Raw genomic sequence first — 22,906 nt, 5'->3', positions numbered from 1 at the left:
TTGCTTATGTGGTGCTGGGGAATCGAACCCAGGGCCTCATGCATGCAAGGCAAGCGCTCTACCACTGAGCCACCTTCCCAGCCCCCACTCTACCACTTTGAACCAAAGTACCACGTGGGGTTTTCTGATAATTAGAGATAGAGTCTCATGGACTTTGCTGCCAGAGCTGCTGGCTCTGAACCCCAATTCCCAGATCTCAGCTCCTGAGTAGCTGGGATCGTAGGTGTGAGCCACCAGTGCCTACTCTTTCCTTTTTCTTTCCTCTTTTTTTTTTTTTTTTGGTCAGTCGTAGGGCTTGAACTCTGGGCTTGGGTGTTGTCTCTGCACTCTTCCGCTCAAGGTGAGCCCTCTACCGCTTGAGCCACAGCACCACTTCCGGTCTTCTAGTGGTTTAGTGGAGATAAGAGTCTCACGGACTTTCCTGCCCAGGGTGGCTTTGAACTGCGATCCTCAGATCTCCTCCTGAGTAGCTAGGATTATGGGTGTGAGCCACTGGCACTGGGCTTCTTTTTCTTTCGCGTGTGTATGTGTGTGTGTGTATGTGTAGGAGTGGAGAGGATCTCACAGTGTAGTCCAGGTTGGCCTCAAACTCACAATCTTCCTGTCTCAATTTCCAGAATGCTAAGATTATAGGCCTGACCACCAAGACCAGCTGAATGTCACCTTCTCAGGGACATCCCTGAACCCTTCATTTCCAACAGCTCCCTCCTCCCATAGGAATGCTTATTTGTTTGCTTGATTGGGCCTTGAACTTAGGGCCTGGGCACTGTCCCTGACCTCTCTGTGCTCAAGGCTAGCGCTCTACCACTTGACTTACAGCGCCACTTCTGGTTTTTCTGCTTATGTGGTACTGAGGAATCGAACCCAGGGCTTTATGCATGCAAGGCAAGCACTCTACCACTAAGCCACCTTTCCCAGTCCCGTTTGCTTGATTTTTTGCCCACAATCCCCCTTCTCACCTCCTGCCACCTGTCCCCTGCTTCAGTGGTACCCATTGGTGAAGGCTGTGGCAATCAAGGGACCCTAGAGGGGGGAAAAATGAGACTCTGAATCCTGGAAACAGTCTGAGGTCTCCTGCTCTGTGGGGCAGATGGGGCACAGGCCCTTCACCCTGCCCACAGTACCCCCCCCCACTGCAGATCGACACATCACCACCTCCCAGGGGATCCCTGAGCTGGCCTCCGTGCGGTCAGAGATGGAGCAGGTGATGAGTAAGCACCCGCCACCCCAATGGAAGCCACTGGGAAGTGATACTTCCTGTCTCCATCTGCCTCCTCCCACGTTGGACAGACGAGGCTTCCTGCTGCCCCTCACCTTTGGGATCACTAAACCTGGCCACTCACCCCAAGACTGTGGCCGAAGCCAGTGCTGGGAGCAGGGCTGGCGGCGCTGATGTAACTGCTGACCCCTGAATCCTGATTGGCCGCCCCATAGAGCTCAGCCATAGGGCCGGGACTGGTGGTTCCCAGGAAGCCCCCTGTGCGGCTGGGAGTCGAACCTGGAGGAGGAGCCATCGTCCAGGGGTGAGAGCCTGACAACCCAGAAAGAAGACAGTGATAGCTCTGATGCCCACTGCGGCCCATGGCACCCCCACCCCCGCCATCCCCTCCCACCCAGCCCTACCTGCACCACCCGGAAGCAAATGCAGGCCCCAAAGCTGGCCTTGAAGGTCCTCTGCCCCTTCCTGCCCCCCTCCCCGCCCCGACCTGGGCTCTTCCATGCTAACTTGGTTCTCAAGGCTTTGCACATGCAGTTCCTTCCCCCGAGAACACTTCTCCTTCTCCTCCTCTTTGGCCTTTTCTAGAGGCCCCAGCTCGGAGCTCCTCCGCTTTCTGAGCAGCAGGCTACCCTTCAGAATTGTGGCCGTTTGAACTGTGATGTCCCCCTCCCTGCCCCAGTCTGTAAGATCTGGAAGGCAGACCCCCTGTGCGTGTAGCTCCTGTCTGGCTCATCAGGAATGGCACCATGCCCAGCAGTGAGTAGATGCTCAGTTAATACTGAGAGACTATATGAGCCTTGTTGACAGGGGCGGGAGGGGCATCGTCGGTAGTCCCTCCTCCCTCCTCTGGGCTTCCTCTGTCCCCTGCATTCCCTTCCCAGGAGGCCTCACCTGTCCCTCGAACCACAGCTGCTGCTGCGGCGGCGGCTGCCATTGGTCCGTAAGCAGTGAGAGGAATGGCTGAAAGACAAGGCGTGGGCACACTCAGCGTGGCTGGAGGAGGCCTCTACCATCTGGACATGATCATCATCATCTCCCGCCTGACTCTGCACCCAAGGGGTCACCTTTGGGCCACCATCTTGTAACCTCACTCTATGGATGGGAAAAAAGGGGGGAAGGTCCCAGCAAGTATCTCTGCCTCAATTTCTCCCCTGGACTCAAGAACATACTCCAACACTCATGGAGGGATTGTTGGCTATACTTGTCTCTTCTCTGTAAGTCCTGGACCTGGAAGGGCTAAGAGAGCTTGCCCCTGGTCTCAGCACACGGATGTGTCCTGGGGCTCCAGAATGTCCCATTGGTCAGACTCCTCTTCCCCACCCCAGCACCCCTCAGAGCCAGCCAGATATGGCCACCCCTCCCCCAGCCCCTTCAGCCCCCCTTTCTATCAGCCTCTCCAGTCAGGGGCCTTGCTCTGCCCTCTGTCTACCTCCAACCTCTTCCACAGAGCCTCGCTCTGGGTCCATCCACGGGGTTTCATGTCTGCTGAAGGAGGAGAAGGGATTTGCTTTCCATTTGCTTTTGTTTTGTTTGAGACAGGGTGTCACCATGTAGTGGAGGCTGCCTCCAACTGACAATCCTCCTCCTGCTGAATGCTAGGACTATAGGAATATACACCCACGCCCGGCCAGGAGCTCTGTTTCACTATTGCGTTGGCTGGAGCCGGTGAGTGGCTTCCTGGGGCTGAAGACTTCAGGGTTTGCACTTGGTAAGTCTGTGGGATACCAAGCTCTCATCTTAACCATCACCACTTGGAGCTGTTTAAGTGACTCAGACAAGGCTCCTTTAGATCCTCAGCAAAGCCACCAGGCTGTGTGTGCAGGGGGGGGGGCGGGGGGAGATTCAAATGCAGAACTTCATGGTTCCTACATCTGGGAGGGGTCTTTCCCAAGATACTCGGACAGCTGGCTCCTTCTTAGACATTACCTCCTCTGAGAAGCCCTCCCACAATACAGGCTCTGAGCCAGTCCTAGGGGTGGGGGGAGACCTTCTGACTTTCTCACCTTTTGAAATCTCATACTTACTGGTTTGTTTTACCCCCCCCTTTTTAATTTCTTTTTTCTTTTAGAATATCAGCCCCCTTATCTGACTTATTGTGTCCCAGGACCAGACCCAACCCTGGCACAATAAATATGTACTGAACTCAGGAGGAGGAAGAAAACAGCCAATTTTCCTACCCGCACCCCCCCTCCCTCTTTGGTGTATGTGCCAGTCCTGGGCTTGAACTTAGGGCCTGGGTGCTGTCCCTGAGCTTTTTTGTTCAAGGCTTGCATCTATCGCTTGAGCCACAGCTGTACTTCTTTTTGGTGGCTAATTGGAGATAAGAGTCTCATGGACTTTCCTGCCTGGGCTAGCTTTAAACCCTGATCCACAGATCTCATGGGGTCTGAACTCTGGGCCTGGGTGCTGCCCCTCAGCTCTTCAGCTCACTTGAGCCAGAGCACCACTTTCTGCTTTTTTGCTTATGTGGTGCTGAGGAATTGAACCCAGCCACCTTCCCAGCCCAGATCTCAGCCTCTTGAAATAGCTAGGATTACAGGGGTGAGCCATGGTGCCCAGCCCAACTCTCCTTTTCTCTCAGGCAAGAGAAAAGTTTAGATGCCAGATGCCCAAGAATGGCTGAGCTGGCAGGGACAGGGGCTGGGCACTGAGGTCTCCTTTTCTGGCCCATTTCCACATCACAAACTCAAAGAGGAATCAGTGTTAGGGAGTGCTTATCACCGAGTAAAGAGTTACTTTTTTTAGTGATAAATATTTGTTTAAAGAGTTACTTCTTTTAGTGCTAAATATTTGTTTCTCTCTCTAGGCAGTATGTTCCATGAAAGCTGTCTTTCCCCGCCCCAAGGGCCTGATGGTAGTGTGTTACATAGTAGATCCTTAACACAGTCCGTCCTTTCTTCCCTCTTTCCTTCCTTCCTTCTTTTTTTTTTTTTTGTATGCTTAAATTCAGGCCTTGGACATGGACACTATCCTTGAGATTTCTCACTCAAGGCTGGAGCTCTACCACTTGAGCTACAGCTCCATATCTGGCTTTTGCTGGTTAATTGTAGACAAGAGTTTCATGAATTTTCTTGCCCGGGCTAGCTTCCAACTACAATCCTCAGATCTCAGCTTCCTGAGTAGCTAAGATTATAAGTATGAGCCAGTGACATCTGGCTAGCACAGCCTTTAAAAAATATTTATTTATTTATTTTTTGCCAGTCCTGGGGTTTGAACTCAGGGCCTGGGCACTATCCCTGAGCTTCTTTTGCTCAAGGCTAGCACTCTATCACTTGAGCCACAGCACCACTTCTGGTTTTTTTTGGTTGGTAATAGAAGTGTAGAGTCTCACAGACTCTCCTGCTATGGCTGTCTTTGAAGCATAATTCTCAGATCTTGGCCTCCTGGATAGCTAGGATTACAGGCCTGAGCCACCAGTGTCTGGCTCTAGAAACAGACTTTTTTTTTTTTAGATCTAAGACTGGGACTTGAGCTCAGCACCTGCTGCTTTGCTTTTACGTATTGACTAATGCTCTATCAACTGAGCCACACCTCCAACCCCCCTAGCGCAGACTTTTTTTTTTAATCGGTTATGGGGCTTGAACTCTGGGCCTGGGCGCTGTCCCTCAGCTTTTCAGCTCAAGGCTAGTGCTACCACTTGAGCTACAGCGCCACTTCCGGTTTTCTGAGTGGTTTATTGGAGATAAGGGTCTCACAGACTTTCTTGCCTGGGCTGGCTTTGAACCACGATCCTCAGATCTCAGCCTCCTTAGTAGAAAGGATTACAGGTGTGAGCCACCAGCACCCAGCTAGCACAGACTTCTTCTTCTTTTTTTTTTGGGGGGGGGGTCCAGTCGTGGGGCCTGAACTCTGGGCCTGGGCACTGTCCCTCAGCTCTCTAGCTCAAGGCTAGCACTCTATCACTTGATCCACAGCACCACTTCCGGCTTTTTTTTCTTTCTTTTTGCTTCTGTGGTGCTGAGGAATCGAACCCAGGACCTCAGGCATGCAAGGCAAGCGCTCTACCACTGAGCCACCTTCCCAGCGCCTAGCACAGACTTCTTTACACAATCAAAGTCTCCCTCCCCATCCAGGTTCCAGGTTAAATGCAACTCAGCTCACGGTAGTCGGTTTCTTCCTTCTGTCCCTTTCGCCCATGTTTATCTGCTCCCTCTCTCACTTTGGGGGACCCCTGAGCACCCCTTGGAAGGAAGGTCTCATCTAAAAAGCAGTATCCACGCTCATATCTTCCATACAAGGTCAGGTCGCAGAGAGGAACCCGGGTAGGGTGGGAAGAAGCAGGCTGGACAGAAAGCCAGGACACCCTACATTGTGTGCACCCAGCTCCCCAGCCCGGCCCAACTCACCCAGCTCCTCAGCTAGCCCCAGTGGGCTCCCATTGGCCAACCACCTTTACCCCACGTTTCCAGAAGTCACAAATGGGGGCCACCAAAGGCTGGTTCAGCAATTCAACAATCCATGGCATGCATTGACAAGCCTATCATAGGGTCTTGGTAATTTGGAATTTGTTGCCAATATTTAAAACTGAGTGGAAGAAAAAAAAAAACGAAGAAGAAAAAATAAAAAAAACCTACGAAAACAGAAGCTGGGATTGTGGCTTGTCTGCGAACGAGAGACCCAGAGTTCTGAGTCCACACCCCTCAGCAGGGCCACAGCGCCAAGTACACGCATGCATCCTGGCTTGCATGGGGCCACATACCCCCCCCCCGGCCCTTCCCCCTCCCACAGGCCCACTCTGCTCTGCTTTTGAGATCCTGACCTGTTCACTGTTGGATCCCAGAGCCTCTGTGGTGCCTGGCGCCTGGAAGGTGCTAGATCAATATTTGCAAATGGATGAATGAGTGACTTTACCTCCATTTGCTTGGCTTGGCTCAGTGCCTCACTCTGAAGGGCCATGGAGCTACAGAGACTGGTCAGTGCCCGGGGCCCAGTCCGCTGTGGCCCCACAGCCAAGGGGCTGGTGGGCAGGAGGAAAGGGTCCCACTGAGCTCTCCCCGGGAGGGTCCCGAGCAACTGACCTGTAAGCTCGGGGAGGACTGGGGCGCTCGGGAGTGGGGTCCGCTCTACACGGAATTCTAAAATGAAACGGAAAACAGCTTAGGAGGAGGTAGGGGAGTCTCTCGGGCGTGGCCCAGGGGGCAACCACGGGGTACTGAGGGAGGGGGTGGGCGAGCACAGGCCCCAGCAGGCAGGTGGGGGGCAGGGGACAGAGAGAGGACAGAGGGAGAGTCAGAGCAGGCAGTCACCACCTACATCATGGGCCCAGAGCAATCAATGGTGGTGCCACAATGCTGGGCGCTTTTTGGTTTTTGCCTTTTGGGTCCGTCGTGAGGCTTGAACTCAGGGGCCTGGGCACTGTCCCTGAGCCCCTTTTGCTCAAGCCTAGCACTCTACCACTTTGAGCCACAGCACCACTTCCAGTTAGCTAGTGGTTAATTGGAGATAAGGAGTCTCATGGACTTTCCTGCCTGGGCTGGCTTCGAACTGCGATCCTCAGGATATCAGCCTCCTGAGTAGCTAGGATTATAGATGTGAGCTACTGGCATCTGGTTTTCATTTCATTCTCTTTTTTATTATTATTTTATTAATTAATGAAATTTTTTTGGGGGGGTCTGGGCCTGGGTGCTGTCCCTGAGCCCTTCAGCTCAAGGCCAGCGCTTTACCACTTGAGCCACAGCGCCACTTCTGGTTTTCTAGTGGTTTTGGAGATAAAGAGTCTCACGGATGTTCTTGCCCAGGCTGGCTTTGAACCGTGATCCTCAGATCTCAGCCTTCTTAGTAGCTAGGATTACAGGCATGAGCCACCGGTGCCCAGCTATTAATTAATTAATTAATTTGTTATAATACTAGGGTTGGAACTCAGGGCCTCAGTTTTGGAAGGCAGGGGCTCTACCACTTGAACCATGCACCCAGCCTGCTTTTTGTTTTGTTTTGGTGCTGGCACTGAGGCTAAAACTCAGGCTCTGGGCCCTGACTGCAGCTTTTTCCCTCAAGGCTGGCACTTTACCACTTGAGCCTCAGCTTCCTGATGATTAAGTCTGCTGGGGCTGGCTTTAAATCACAATCTTCAGATCTCAGCCTCCTGAGCAGCTGTGATTACAGGCATGAGCCACTGGTGCCTGGCTACAGCCTGGCTATTTTGGCTCAGCATTATAAGTAAATGAGAGTCTTATAAGTGTTTGATATTTTATGCTTGAAAGAAAACAACACTGGATAGTCACAGGACCTTATTCACACTCTAGTGTTGGCTTCATGTCCAATTACAAATGAGGGTGGATTTGGTATCTCCAGAGTGCTTTGGGAACTTGCAAGGACTCAGCACAGCACCCTGGCCACGGTAGGTGTGACAGGGAAGATAGGGCCCACTCTGGCTCTTAGGGACCCCCACCCACTGCAAGCCGGGTACCCTCCCTGGGAGAGAATGATACCTCTGGACCCATGAGGACAGAAAAGCAGGACGCAGACAGAGGACAAACAGCCTGAGAGATGACAGTGCCACACAGCGCCATGGAGGGAGTGATGGAGAATGGGAAAAGCCCTCCTTCTGCAGACACGCCCTTCCTTCCAAGCCTCCAGCAGGCAGACTCCCCACCCCCACCCCAAGTCATGCACCCCAGACCCCATCTGCAAATTGCCTGAGAAAATGAGGGACATGCTGGCCGCGGGGTGACAACAAGGAGGACTTACCGGGGAACTGGTAGGTATAGCCAGGGGCAAGGCCTGTGTAACTCCGGCTGGCGTAGGTTGTGGCTTGAAAACCGGGGTAGCCTGACAGGAGCAAAGGGGCAGTGTCAGATCCGTCAGATCCGTTACCCCTCCTCCCACCCCTCCCTGGGACCGTGGCTGTGGATCTGAGCCACATAAATTCCTCCCTCCCGCAGTGATATCATGGAAAACCCCCAGGCCTGCTTTCCAAATACCTGGTGCACGTCAACCCCTATGATAAACCCAGAGTACACTTCGGTTATCTCATTAAACCTCTTAAGCACAGTCACAGCTAGGTACTATTGGAAGCCTTGTTTTATAGACTTGGAAACTGGCTGAGGACAATCCAACACCCTGACCAAACTCCTCTGTGCTCCAGTCCTCACCCTCCTCCTGCCTTTATCAATTATATACTGAGTCTCTCTTTCCCTGGGCTCCAGCTACAGGGCTTTCTTTGAGGGCTTCTTAAATTTACCAAACTCACTTCCACCTCCGGGCCTTTGCACCTGCTGTTCAGGTGCCTCTGCTCCACGTCCCACCCAGTGATTAAGTGAATGAGGCCTCCTTGCACAAGTGTCTAAAAAGTCTCCTCATTCCCCCTCCCTCAGCTGTCCCCCACCCCTTACACAGCACTGAGGTCTTTGTTCAAGAATATCTCATGGTTTCCATAAATGCCAACTTTCTGTCTTTCTCAAGGGGAAAAAAATCCTATAATTAGTAATGTTGGTGGAATTGGGAGTTGAATTCAGGTCTGACTAGCCCCGAGGCTCTCAACCACAAATCTATTTAGCATAGGGTCCTCCTCCTCCTCCTCCTCCTCTTCTTGCCAGTCTTGGGACTTGAACTCAGCGCCTGGACACTTCCCGGAGCTTTCTTTTTTGCTCAAGGCTATGGTTCTACCACTTCAGCCACAGCGCCACTTCTGGCTTTTTCTGTTTATGTGGCACTAGGAATCAAACCCAGGCCTTCATGCATGCTAGGCAAAGACTACCACTAAGCCCCATTCCTAGCCCTTTCTTCCTCTTCTTTGCATCTTTCCCTTCCCTTCCATCCTTCCCTCTATTCTCCTTTCCTCCCAATTCCTTCCTTCCTTCCTTCCTTTTTTATTGGTCGTACATTCTTCAGCTCAAGGCGAGCGCTCTACTGCTTAAGCCACAAAGCCACTTCCGGTTTTCTAGTAGTTTATTGGAGATAACAGTCTCATGGTCTTTCCTGCCCAGGCTGGCTTTGAACCACGATCCTCAGATCTTAGCCTCCTGAGTAGCTAGGATTACAGGCCTGAGCCATTGGGCCGACCTTTCCTTACTTCTTTCTTGAATTTTCGGAAACAAAGTTTCTCTAGGTAGCCCAGATTATCTCCTTCTCCTATAGGGACTACAGATGTAAGCCACCATATTCAGCCTTTATTTATTTATTTGTTTTTATTTATTTATTTATTTGGTCGTGGGGCTTGAACTCAGGGCCTGGGCACTGCTCTTGAGCTCTTTTGCTCAAGGTTAGCACTCTAACACTGTGAGCTTCAGTGCCACTTCTGGTTTTCTGATGGCTAATTGGAGATAAGAGTTTCACAGACTTTCCTGCCCAGGGCTGGCTTTGAACCACAACCCTCAGATCTCAGTCTCCTGAGTAGCTAGGATTACAGGTGTGAGCAATAGGACCCCAGCTTCATCTTGGGAGCCTTTCTAACTTCCACAGAGCTTTTTTTTTTTTTGGTCAGTCATGGGGCCTGAACTCTGGGCCTGGGCGCTGTCCCTCTGCTCTTCACCTCAAGGTTAATACTCTACTACTTGAGCCACAGCGCCACTTCCGGCTTTTCATGCTTATGTGGTGCTGTGGAATCGAACCCAGGGCCTCATGCATGTGAGGCAAGCACTCTACCACTGAGCCACCTTCCCAGCCCTTCCACAGAGCTTTCTTTCTTTCCTTTTTTTTTTTTTTTTTTTGCCGGTCCTGGGCACTGTACCTGAACTGATTTTGATCAAGGCTAGCACTCTATCACTTGAGCCACAGCACCACTTCCAGTTTTTCTATTTATATGGTACTGAGGAATCGAACCCAGGGCTTCATGCATGCTAGGCAAGCACTTGACCATTAAGCCACATTCCCAGCCCCTATAGAGTTTTCTTTAGGTACCTCCTTAAGTCTCCCATACCCCTCAAGCACTCTGTGGGGACAATGCCCACTCACTCCTCTCTTGCTTGAAGGACAGTCCCATGAGGACAAGTCTTGTCCCTCCCAAAGCCACTCCCTAAGCTGTGTGCTGGTGGCTTACACTTACAATCCTACCTATTCAGGGGGCTGAGACCTGGGAAGATCTCCCTTCAAAGATAGCTGAGGCAGAGAAGTTTTGAAGGCTTCCAAGTAACCAGCAAAATGACAGACTAGAGGCATGGCTTAAGTGGTAGAGCACCAGCTGTGAATAACTGAGCCCAGCAATTGGGCAAAGCCAAGTTCAATCTCCAGTTCTGGTGCATGCACGCACACCCCCTCCCCCGCCACAGTCACAGCCCCCCCCACATCTAAAAATTATCTGAATGACAAAAAGGAGGAATTTTCTTTCTGCTTTTCCAATGGCCTTTGTGTAAATGCTTTCCCCTCTGTCTGGAACAGTTTTCTTTTCTTCCCTCCTTGCCCATAACTGGTTTTGCCTCAACCTGAAGACTCTACTCTGCACAAATGTAATTTATTTTCCAGTTTCTTTAAGTCTTAGTGCAACTTCTGTGGCCATACTCCTTTGGTATCATATACTCCAACCTAAATCTTATTTACCTTCTTACTTAGGTGTCTTTTCTAAAAGACTTTTAAATCTTAGGAAAGGCACTGTTGAGATCCATGACACAGTGCCCAGCTCAATATCTATTTACTGGATGAACAGATGGATGGATGGATAGACGGATGGATAAGAGATTGGATAGATGGACCAATTAATATGGGGCAGCTGGACTATTTTCCCAGCTGCCACAAGGGGGCAGAACTTGACAACCAAACCACCCCACCTTAGGGCAGGTCTGCCAGACCCGATGAGATGCCTGGCCTCCACTCCTGCCCAATGACTCACACAGGAGGGCAAACCACAGAGATGTGACACCCACGCAACCCCCTGGTAGCCTGGGGAGCAGTTCCGGGCATGAAGAAGCCGCAGATGCAGGCCTAGCAACGTACCCAGCATGCCGATACCCAGCATGAAGGCGTCCATTCCATAGGGCATGACTCGAGACCTTCCCCTGGCTGAGCCCGTGGGAGACATTACCTCCTTTGGCTGAGCTTTCTTACATTCCACCTGCAATGAGACCTGACAGTCAGTCCCTTCTTAGGGCTAGGGTCACTGTCCCCCCCCCCATCCCACACTGGGCCTCGTTATTCACATTTATGGAGCATTCGTTATGTATGCAAAAGGTTTTGCAGGCACCAGTTCCATGGAACAAGCATTCGCACTGAGCTGAGTGAGTCTCACTTTACAGACCCCCAAACTGAGACTCATGGGGAGATCCACTTAACCATGGTGTGACAGCATCCTATGGTGTCAGGGGAACAGGTGTCTGCCCAGCTCGCGCTGAGCAGCCCTCCTCGAGGCCTCCGGAGTCCCACTCACTCTTTCAGCACCCCAACCTCCCTCTAACCTCGGCTCACCATTTTGTTGTTGATTTCATGGAAGTGGATTTCACACACTTTCTCCACGATGTCCTCACTCTCAAACGTGACAAATCCGAACCCTGGAGAGGTGGGACAAGGGGCAAGGGTAGGGTCAGAAGCAGGTTGATGGTCAACACCTAGCCCCAGGCCATACAGATACCACAGCTCCTCGTTTGTGGGCAAGTGTCTGAGATTTAATGAAAGGCTCTAGCCACAGCCTAGGAGCCTCTCAACCACCAGCTGACACAGGGTTTCAGGTCCCAAATTACAGATGAGCAAAACAAGGCTCAGCAGAGTGAAGGAACTTGCTCAGAGTCACACAGCAAGTTAGGAAGCGGCCAAGATGCCACAAGAACCTAGTAGTCTCTCAGGAGCAGAGGGGGACAAATTCCAGGACCCTCAGAGATACCAAATCTATACTGTGCCCTAGTCCCTTGGATGAAATGTGATAGTATTTGCATGTACCCCCTATACACAGCCATCCTGTATACTTTAAACCATTTCTAGATGACTTCCATTACTTAAAACCCATGTAAATACTAGGCAAATAGTTGTCATGCTTATGGTTGAGGAGAAATGTCGGCTTAGTACGAGTGTAATTTCCAAGAACACAGGCCAGGGTCTTGCACATGCTAGGCAAAGACTCTACCAATGAACTATATCCTTAGCCCTTTCCATTTTTTTTTGGATCCAAAATTCCTTGAACCTGAAAATGTAAAACCCATAGAAACAGGGGCAGGGAATTCAGGAAGGCTGTAATTTAACATGCCTTTTCTTTCCTTCAGTGCTTTTCGAAAAAGAGAGCACCCAAATATATCCTTGTGCTCAGATATACAGACACACATATATACATACACATATATGTAGCCCATAGCCACTCCCCACAAGGGCCCGTTGAAGGAGCAGCCTAGCCTCTTCCAGAGTATCGCCAGCATCTGGATGGATTTCTCAGAAGGGAAGGCCCTTGGAAGATAAACAGCCAGGCCCAAGTACTCCCAAGATCCAGATGACCACAGGTTGAGGGCCAAAGTGGCTAGGGGACTGCGCTTGGCCTAGGGTAGGGGGCAGCCACAGAGCAAACTGCCTGGGACAGTGGAGTCAGCCCAGCCCTGGGGCAGCCTGGCCTCAGCTCTAGTTACCAGCCACAAGGTAAACCACCAGCAGAGGCAGACTTGGCCCAGGGAAGGGGGTGGGGGGCAGCGGTGGGTGGTAGAGGGTTGCGATGAGGAGGGGGGAGGCCGTCCTCTGCTCCTCTCTGTGTCTGTAATTGGGCAAGTTTCTAGCACAGGAAATGGCGGGACAAAAGCCTTCTGTAAGGCCAGGCCCTGGAGAGGATGCAGATCCTTGGGGATAGAATGTCAGGAGGCAAAGATGAAAGGGCAGCTGTGACCTGCAGCCCCCTGGCTGACCACAGGCCCCCGGCCCGGCCTGCAGAAGGGGGAGGGGCACACTCACCTCGGTGCCGGTTAGTGGTTTTGTCAAACATCAGCATGGCATCGTCCACCTGAAATACAGCCCTGCTGTAGGGGGTCCACCAGACACCAGAACCCCCACAACCCGCTCCCAGCCCATGCCAGCCTTCTTTTTTATTTTTTTTGGGGTCCGGTCGTGGGGTCTGAACTCTGGGCCTGGGCGCTGTCCCTCAGCTCTTCAGCTCAAGGCTAGTGCTCTACCACTTGAACCACAGTGCCACTTCCGGCTTTCTGGTGGTTTATTGGAGATAAGAGTCTCACGGACTTTCCTGCCCGGGCTGGCTTTGAACCATGATCTGCAGATCTCAGCCTTGTGAGTAGCTAGGATTACAGGTGTGAGCCACCAGCGCCTTCTATATCTGCTCTCGGTTCAGTGAACAAGTTTCCCCCCTCAGTACCCTGACTCAACATTCTCAGTCCATCATTCTTCAGCTCCCAATATGTGCCGGCTACTTTGTCCCCATGATCTGCACTTTCCTTGTAGGGAAAATAATCCCCCATGGTGTACATTAAAAAAAAAATGGTACAGAGAGGTGCCATTGCCTGCCCAAGGTCACACAGCCCATCCTGAACCAAACCAAGAAGGAATGGATGTTAAAGAGAAGGAAATACGGGGAGCAAGATTATGAAATGCAAAAAGGCAAGGCCAACAGGACAGCAGTCAGACTCAACTCCCCTCTCCTGGTACAGATCTTTTCTCTAATTGAGGTTTCCTTTCGCTAGAGGCTGTAATTAAAGCAAGTAGAGCTCAGTGCCTGGGCTGCCTGCCTTCCACTGACTGGGGGGGTGGGGTGGGGAAGGGACGAGGGAAGATCTACAGTTTCCCTCTCTTAAATGCCAGTCATAGCTCCTTGCTACTTCCTCCAGCACTTCTTGCCTCTTTTTTTCTTTTCTTTTGTTGTGCCAGCACTAGGGCTTCAACTCAGGATCTGGGTGACTTTTAACTTTTTTGCTCAAGGCTCATGCTCAACCACTTACGCCATAGCTTGGCTTCCGGCTTTTTGGTGGTGAACTGGAGCTAAGTCTCGCAGACCTTCCTTCCCAGGCTGCCTTTGAATCTCGATCCTCAGATCTCACCTAGCTTCTCCAGCAGTTAGGATGACAGGAGTGAACCACTAGCCCTTCTGGCCCTTTTGTCTGATTCACCAAAGGTCAACTCCTCAGACTGTGGGCACAGTCTATCCCTGGCTTCCCTTCCTCCCATCTCCAGACCGACCTTCCTGTACCCTGTTAAAAGTGGATGGTGCTGACCCTGAGCTACAATGCTCCTCCAGCTCGCCTTTAGCATCAAGCCAGATCCCAGGAGCATCTTAGAGGGAAATGATGGCCCCCTTTCCCCTGCCCCAAGGAACTTCCAGCCCTGGGCCCTACAGCACAGCACCACCTTCACCCCCACCCCAGCACTTCAGGCTTCTGCCTATCTGTTTAAACCCCCTGGAAAACAGACACAGAGGCGGCTTTTGATCAAAGCTCAGGTTTTTCAGTAGAGCAGGCCTGAGTTGGAATCCTGGTTGTACACTGGCAGGTTAGGTGATCTGAGGCAAGGCAAGTAGCTTTAGGTTTCCAAGACTTGGATTCTTCATCTGTGAAATGGGTGTGAATAGCAACTATCTCCTAGGAAGGTGTTAAATGAGATAGTGCATGCAACACTCTTTAAAAAGTACCTGGGATTTAGTAAATGCTTAGTAACTAACAGCTGCTGTTTTTTCTCTTGTACGTGGAGGGACTTGGCCCACAATCCCATGGAGGAGGCTGGCAAAGCTTAGAGGGCTGAATGGCTTCAAGGTTCTATGAGAAGATCTGTGGTCACTGCTCTATGGAGCACCTTGGGCTCCATTAATTATTTCTTGAATGGACGCAAGGGAATGAACAGAAGCAACAGCCACACCTTTATCCCTAATCCCACAGCTTTTGAGTTCTTGCCCGACCCACAAACTGATGGAGGCCAAATCCAGTCTTTCCGGCCCTCTTTTTTTTTTTTTTTGAAACCTCCCCTCTTTCTATGCAATCTTCCAAACTCAGTATGTACCTGGGTCTTTTTACATCTTCCAACTGGGGCCTTGGCTGGACAGATCTGGGCCTACACCCCTTTGGGGTGGTACCGGGTGGTAGTGGGGTTGAAGCCAGGGCAGAGAGGAAGGAAAATGGCAGGGATCCAGGGTACCTCCATCGGTGTCCCCCCTCCACCCTCACCCCCCCCACCCCATCCTCCTGGGGAGAGCTGAGAGGAGGGAGGGCTCTCAGCCCAGTGTCCTTAATAGGCTTTGGTCTCCATGGGAACCCAAGGGCAGGGGGGCTCATGCAGGGGGGAGGGGAGGCGACCGAGGCCTGCTGACCAGTGGGAGCCGCCAAGTTCGGCGACCACTAAGCCTGAGTGGCAGCCATGGCGGCTGACCATTGTTTCCCCCCCACCCCCCCACCTCCCCAACCCCGGCGGCGGCAGGGGCCCCTCGATCCGGGCCAGGGAGGGAGGTGGTGGGTGGCCCCCTGCCGCGGGGCCCTTGGCATTCCCGGCTGTCCCCCTCGCTCCCTGGCAGCCTATTCTCCGGCTCCCCCTGGCCTCCCCGGGCCGGTTTCACATGCCAACGCCGATTTAGGCCCGAACAAAAGACGCGGCCGCTGACGGCTTCTCCTGGGGCCCGGTTGCCGTGGCAACGCCGGCCCCGGGGGCAGGCGGCCTCCAATCACAGCTGCTGGATCAGATTAGTGTGAGCTCTAATGCTCGGCGCTCAGACACAAAGACACCCCGCCGGAGCCCAGCCCGGGCCTGCTGCTTCCCAGGAGCGCCCTTCTCTCTGTCTCTCTCGGTCTCTGTGTGTGTGTGTGTGTCCGTGTGTGTGTGTGTGTGTGTGTGTGTCCGTGTGTCTCTGGGGCCCAGGCCCGACCTGACCAAGTCAGGGGGTGCCAGGTCCCCATGGAAGTGGTCTGAGTCCATAGGCCTCTTGGCCCCAAACAGCCACCCATTTCCCCAGACCTTTTTCCAGCCTTGGCCTACTGGGAAACCTGAAATGCCTCCATGGGAAAATGGAGCCTCCACCTCCTTTAACCTTGACATTCGGATGGCTCCTTGCCATCTATCTCCCTAGAGGACTTTGACGTTCACACTGCTCACCTGGTCTGAGGACACCTGATTGTCCGGCCAGTGCCCCGCCTCCTAACCTTGTCATACTCTACCTCTTCACTGACCCAGAAGTTAAAAGATCCATGCACCTCAGAGTTCAGAGCCAATCCTCTGGACAAGATCAGAATCTGGGGTGTTTTCTTCACTTCCCACCCATAAGCTAGGGGACAAGGGGGGGTGGGGTTATCAACCTTCCCAGATCCTGCTTTGCAAGTCTCCCCATCTGTGCACACAGGGTACTGGGTACAATGGGGAAGTCATATTATTTATTTATTTTGCCATTCTGGGGCTTGAACTCAAGGCCTGCATACTGTTCCTGAGCTTCTTCGTGCTCAAGGCTACTACTTGAGCCCACAGCATAACTCCTGGCTTTTTCTGTGTATGTGGTACCGCGGAGTTGAGCCCAATGCTTCATGCACACTAGGCAAGCACTCTACCACTAAGCCACATTCCCAGCCCAGGGAAATCATATTTATTGTCTCCTTATCATCCACCACTAGGAAGGGGTGGCGGGGAGGTACAGCTGCCCGTGGCCTGGACAGGTGCAAACTCTCAGGAGACCAAAGTGGGGGTGGTGGGGGTGGTGACTAGATTGAACTGGCTACAGGAGCATGTCCTCCCCTGGGAGAATGAAGATAAGCAGGAGAAAAAGACCGGGGAAGGACAACAAAAGAACACTACTGTGTGGCATCCTTCCCCTGGGGATGTCCAGTCAGAGGCCCACAGATGGGCCAAGAGCCTGAACAGTGGCCTGGCCTGATCTCACCCACAGAATATACCCAGTGCCTCTTTCACCTTTGGTAGGATGGCGGGGGTGGGGGTTGGAGGGAGGTAGCCTGGCTCCAGTCCCCTCCTTGCTACTGTACTCCCCAACATGTTCACAATCCCAGCAAGCATGCCCCGCCCCTCCGCAATGACCCACCTTCCCAAACTGCTCAAAATATTGCTTCACATCTTCCACTGTGGTGTTCACCGAGAGGCCCCCAACAAAGATCTTCTTCGTCCGAGTCACCATCTGTTAAAGGCAGGGAAGGAGAGAGTGGGCATCTGAGTCCTGTGGCCCACTGCCACCAGCAGGGGCTCGAGCCTCCCCCCCACCCCCACCAGGATGCCAGCTGACAAGCTCTCGGTGGCCCCAGCCTCTCAGAAGCGAACCCCCTCCCCCGCCAAGCTCCGGCTTGAACACAGGCAGCTGTGTACCCCACACCGTGGCACATGAGTCCTCACTCAGGCCTCCTTCTTGCCCCCTCTCCCCCCTCCCCCTCCGGGGTCTGGGCCTGGAAAATAACCTCCCTTAAGTCCTCATCTACTAGGGAAGGGGGGGTGGACTAATGACCCAGATCCACAGCCTACCTCCAAAGCCCCACCCGCCCTCCTGGGAGATGCCAAGGCCATGGGGAAAGGAGGGGGTGTCCCTGAACTTAACTCCGACATTTTCCCCATCAACCTCCTCCTCCCCACCCAACCTCTGGCAGCCCCGTGGCCCCAGTCCTGTTTTAGGAAGAACACATGGTCCTAATTACCCCAGGAGCGCACGGCTAATCCACAGCAATTCCCAACCCCATCCTAACACTAAAGCACCTTCTGTCACCAAACTGCTTAATGGAATTAACCCAATTCCGACCATGTGCTCCCTGGTACGGCTTCCTTCGGATACCTGCTCGGTAATTGCTTTCAGGCTCTCTGCTGGACCCCTTCCAGAGATGTCCCTTTCCTGTCTCCTAAAACTGTTCCCGTCCCTTCATCTTGTCAGGACCCCGGAGGCCTTGATGGAGTTCAGTGGCTCTGAATCTCCAAGCCCTCTCATTCTCACCACCCCTTTACAAAGGGGGAAACTGACATTTCCTGGGGAAGACCATGTGATAATGTCCACAAACCCGGGGATCCTGACTCCCTGGCCTGTAATTGGCCTTTCTTTCTGTCCCAGAGAGGCAATGCATTAAAAAGGAAAGAAAGAAAGATCTGGCTAGTTGCCATAGGCCTGGAATCTGTGGTACCTGCCCTGTAGCACAAGTTTGGAGGGCTACGTCATTCAACTGCTCAGAAATCCATTTTCCGTCTATACTGCCCCTTCTCTTCAGGAACACCAGAGAAAGGGAGCAGACACAGATAACCTAAGTCAAAGGATAACAGGTGACCAGCTTCTTGGTTCCCTTCCCCCTCTGCAAGCCCAGCACACCTCCCAGGAGAGGGAGGAGGTGACAGGAAGTGGGAGGGGGCATCAGAATAGGCTCCTGGTCAAAATCTAACCCAGCTTCAGGGGGCAATCCTGTCCTATTTTTGACCCCCAGAAGCTCTAGGCATAAAGACTGTGATCTATGAGGTCAGAATTAAGACTCAGGGCCCCAGACTGTACTAACTTCAAATACAGAAAGACCCATGAGGTCCCACACATTCAGCGCCCCCCTCCCCCTTGCAGTCTACCCCAGAGCACAGATGTTAACACGCACAGAGCCAGGGACACACCCTCTTCCTACCCCAGCCTATTCTAGAAACACTCCACACGCAAGATCCAGAAGCATCTGCCACTGAAGGTAATGCTGGGAAAAATCAATGTCCAGAGTCACCCAAGGTGATTCCCAAATCTCAGATGCAACACCTACCTTCGGCTGTGCTCTCCGAGGAAAGGCCACCTTGGGGTCAATCTGAAAGACAAGGGGGATGTTTAGAAGTCTTCGTTATCACATTTCTTCTGGTCCTCATCCTACAGCTTTCCATTCGGAGCACCTCTCTCATTCTGGAACCCAGAAGTCACAGGAACCAACAGCAGCCTCAGGCAGGAAAGCACAGTGGTTAAACAAGGTACTATGTTCAAATCCCACTTACAGCACATCCCAGCTGTGAGACCTGGGGCAAGTTGATCTAACCTCTCCGAGCCTGAGAGTCAAGCTTACCTGCAAAATAGACGAATGAATAATACCCACCTCAAAAGGTCATTTGCGGATTACCAGAGATAATACATTCAAAGCACTTGACATGGTGTCTAACTCACAGTAAGAACCAGAAATGATGTAAGCCAAATCTTTTTCCTTCAAGTATCAGGTCATCAAGAGCCTCCCTTGGTTAAATGACTTCACACAGCTATCTGTCTAGGGAAGGCATTCAACTCTGACTTTAGAAGCCTTGCAAATGGAAATATACTTTGCCTGGGAAAGAGAGAGAGAGAGAGAGAGAGAGAGAGAGAGAGAGAGCTACAAGATGAGAGTTCAGAACTACCAGGAATAGACTTAGTTCTGTTTCCTCAATCCTTCCAGCCTCTTGCAACCCTCCTAGAAGCAGTAAGCAAACAGCTCCCGATAATGAAGCCAGGCTTGGGGCGAGGCAGGGTGCCTCAAGTCTTTGATGACATGAAAGGGCATAGGACTTGGACTTTAGTAACTTTGGGCTGCTTGCCAAGTCTGTGATCTTAGTAACTTCATTCACTCCCCCCCCCAGCCTCAGTACCCACATCTGCAAAGTGGGGACAATCACTGCCATTCTCCCCAGGGACAGCTGTGAGGCCTTAAATAAGATAACATAGGTGAGGAGCTAGGCACCTGTCATCCTAACTCCTCAGGAGGCTGAGATCTGAGGATCTTGGTTTGAAGCCAGCCTGGGCAGCAAAGTCTGTGAAACTCTTAGCTCCAATCAACCACCAAAAAGTCAGAAATAGAGGTGTAGCTCAAGTTGGTAGAGCACTAGGCCTTGAGTGGAAAAAGCTAATTGAGAGCATAAGGCCCTGAGTTCAAGCCCCAGAACACACACACACACACACACACGCACACGTGCACACACACACACACACACACACACACACAGGTGAAAGCAGCCCTTTGTGAACTGCCCTTCATTTCACAAACAAAAGAGCTATTACCAGGAGGCCACCTTTGCCCTTGGCTGGGAACAACCAGAGGGAAAAATCAAGATGCACTTGGACCTGGGTACTCCAGCGAAACTGACAAACAGCAAGAGACAGGGCATGAGACATTGTGACCAACACAAGACCTAAAGGCAGGGTCATTCTAGACAGTTTCTTGTCACTCATAGGAATGCACATCATTCAGAAGTTGAGTAGCCAATCACAAGGAAGATGTGTCTTTTCCCAAAGTTCCTTCTGTTCAAAATGGCACAGACGGGGAAGGAGCCCTCTGCCAGTTCCTACTGCAATCTTCCCATAAAGACAGTACCTCCCAAATCCATGCCCAGGGCAATGCCTCCTCCAGCAAAAACCCCCTGGGCTAAAGGAAAGAAAAAAAAAATCCAAGGTGCCTATGGTCCCTGTCTGAAGTTTTGATTTCACACTTTTATGGACATTTTCAGTCTGTTTCTTCCAGATGCAGCGTCCTCAGACACCTATGTACTTCAGACGGTCCCTCTGCACAGGCCCCAATGGGGAGATGGTACCCAAGCCACATTCCCCCTGACTCACCTGTACCCCTGTAGCGGACACTCCCCACCCCCCACTCTGACTCACAGCTGGCAACATAAATAAAACCCAACAAGTAAATAAAAGGTGGAAGTCAGAACCCAAAATAGACTCCCCACAGCAAATCTCCCTCCCACCCCCTTCTCCAACCCAAAGATGCCAAACACAGACAAAGCCCTTGCCCTTAGCCAGTCCTGGTATCCTAAGGATACCCATCTCCCCATCCTTCCTCCTGTTCTGTCTTGTCCTTATCAATCTTTCACTCCTCCAGCCGCCCCCCTCCCTCCAGGCCCCAGCTCCTAAACTCAGGCTTCCTGAGTTCGGCAGGAGCCATCAGTGCATTCTGAGGACAGGGGATGGTAGGAGAACAGGCAGCTTGATGGCAGATAATCACCAAAAAACAATAGGCCACTGTCTCTCCCTTCCCAGCCTGGGTCACTCGGGCTGCGCCAAGAAGATCCTTTCAGAGCGGGCAAAGTCGAGGCCTGGCCTCATTTGCTCATTACTGTAAGCAGAAGTGGGAGCCACTGGGCAGAGATAACAGGCACTCGGGACAGGCGGTAATTGAACAAATTCTTGGGCACAACCAGCCATTGTTGCAGGTAAACAGGAGCCAGTGATTGACCTAAGCAAGGGAGGCCCAGGCCAGGGGAAAGAAGGGGTGTGTGGAGACAGGAGCTCACTCTGTCCCAGGCCTCCCCTCGCAGACAGACACCCCCATCACTGGGTCAGCCAGCCATCCTCTTGATTCCCCCTCCCATACACCCCTTTGCCTTCGCCCCCTAGAACTGGCCTCCACCAGCGCCCCCTGCAGGGTCCAAGACACTGGAGAACAGGGGGGCAGGAGCAAAATGTTCCAGGAGTTTGAATGGCAAAGAGTTTCTCCTAAGGTCTAGTCTTCAGAAGGTTCCCCCCACTCCACCTCCCCTTCTGCACCCCTTCAAACCGTCTAGCTCCCTTCTCATAAAACTCCTGCGAGAGTGAGTGAAGCAGGTTCGGGTCTTCTACACAAAGCAAGAAGCTCATTGACCAAAGTCAGGAGCGGAGGGAGGGAGGAAGGGAGCAAAGGAGGCAGAGAGACCCAGGGATGCTTTGCCATTGGTCTGGAATGGAAAGGGGGGGCGTCAGCAAGAGCCACATACTAGTTAGGAGTTCAGAGAAGTCACCCGGTGGGGTCACTCTAGCCCTGACTCACTCACTTGGGGTTAGGGGAGGCAGCCGGCCCCACCCCACACTGCGAGGCACCAAGATTAGTACTTTAGAAGGCAGAGGTGCTAGCTGGCTTTGCCCTCACCCATACTGCGGGGAGGGTGGGAGGGTGGGTGGGTGGGTGCTGGCAGGGGGAGGAGGCAGTCACAGCTCACCCCCCGACCTGGGAATCTTTCTTCCTTCTTCTGCAACACACCTCCCCCCCAACTCAAGTGAAAAAGTTTCAGAGCATGGCAGCCTTCTTATTCAACTGTCCCCTCAGGGGCCATGGGGGCGGGGGGAATCAGGATCATCTCCCTCTCCGCAGCCTTCTCTCTCTCTTTCCTTCTCTCTAAGGAACCCCCCTGCCCCCCCCAAAGGCCACTCACTGTTTTGGAGTCCAGCTCGTGCCGCGATTGCGCCAGTACTTTATCCACCCCCGCCTGGTCCATGAAAGTGACGAAGCCGAAACCCCTGCGCCCGCGTTAGGGAGAGAGAGGCAGATGGTTGCGAGTGGCGGTGGTGGAGGGGGGGGGGCCGAGGCGGGCGAGGCGGGAGGGCGCAGGAGCAGGGGGTGAAGGGCTCACCTGGATCTCTTGGTCAGGGGGTCCCGCATCACCAGACACTCCTTCACCTCCCCGAACTGGCCGAAGTATTCGCGCAGCCCTTCTGTAAACCACACACCCCGCCTTCGGACCGGCCCCGGCCCCTGCGCCCTCCTTCCCCTGCCCCCCCCCTTTCCCTCTCCCCTTGTCCTTTGCCCCCGGTGACCCCGGCGCGGCCCGGCCGCCCCCGCGCCAAGCTGCCCGCGCGCTCCACACTGCCCCCTCCGCCGCCACCCTGCACGAGCTGGGCTCCCCGGGAGCCTCCCCGAGCCCACCGGGCCCCCCCCCGGGAGACCAAGGGCCCAAATGGGGCTGGAGGGTGTAAAGGGGGTGGGGGGGACACCGCTCCGGCCGGGTTCCCGCCGCCCCGGGAGCCGCCTTACAAAAGTTTGAGCCGCAGGTGCGAGCGGAGTTGGCGCTCCCGCCGGCGGGTCCCGGGGGCCAAGCCCACCCCCACGACGCCCCCCCCGGAACCCCTTCCTGCTGCTCCCCTCCGCCCGCTGGGCCGTGCGCGCTCTGCGATCTCCCTGCGCCCCCGGGGTCCCCCGGGCGGGGCGC

At 53.1% G+C, this 22,906-nt stretch overlaps 1 protein-coding gene across 1 annotated transcript in view; it reads right to left on the bottom strand.

Moving 5' to 3' along the window:
• Msi1 (musashi RNA-binding protein 1) overlaps positions 1-22,906 on the bottom strand; it is a 26,875-nt gene that overhangs the window by 1,119 nt on the left and 2,850 nt on the right. The window contains exons 3-15 of the mRNA XM_013014290.1: positions 22,505-22,660; positions 22,331-22,412; positions 22,133-22,217; positions 18,754-18,795; positions 17,073-17,165; positions 13,013-13,061; positions 11,555-11,637; positions 11,087-11,204; positions 7,907-7,987; positions 6,238-6,294; positions 2,111-2,179; positions 1,344-1,531; positions 960-1,023 (exon numbers count right to left, since the gene is read on the bottom strand). Of these exons, the coding sequence (XP_012869744.1) occupies positions 982-1,023; positions 1,344-1,531; positions 2,111-2,179; positions 6,238-6,294; positions 7,907-7,987; positions 11,087-11,204; positions 11,555-11,637; positions 13,013-13,061; positions 17,073-17,165; positions 18,754-18,795; positions 22,133-22,217; positions 22,331-22,412; positions 22,505-22,660 (1,145 nt within the window). The 3' untranslated portion in view covers positions 960-981. The remainder of the gene's footprint in view (positions 1-959; positions 1,024-1,343; positions 1,532-2,110; positions 2,180-6,237; positions 6,295-7,906; positions 7,988-11,086; positions 11,205-11,554; positions 11,638-13,012; positions 13,062-17,072; positions 17,166-18,753; positions 18,796-22,132; positions 22,218-22,330; positions 22,413-22,504; positions 22,661-22,906) is intronic.

The sequence above is a fragment of the Dipodomys ordii genome, unplaced genomic scaffold (genome assembly GCF_000151885.1).
Source record: "Dipodomys ordii isolate 6190 unplaced genomic scaffold, Dord_2.0 Scaffold23, whole genome shotgun sequence".
NCBI lineage: Eukaryota > Metazoa > Chordata > Mammalia > Rodentia > Heteromyidae > Dipodomys > Dipodomys ordii.
Note: the sequence above shows the minus strand (reverse complement) of the source record. Positions and strands in the feature narration are given on the sequence as shown.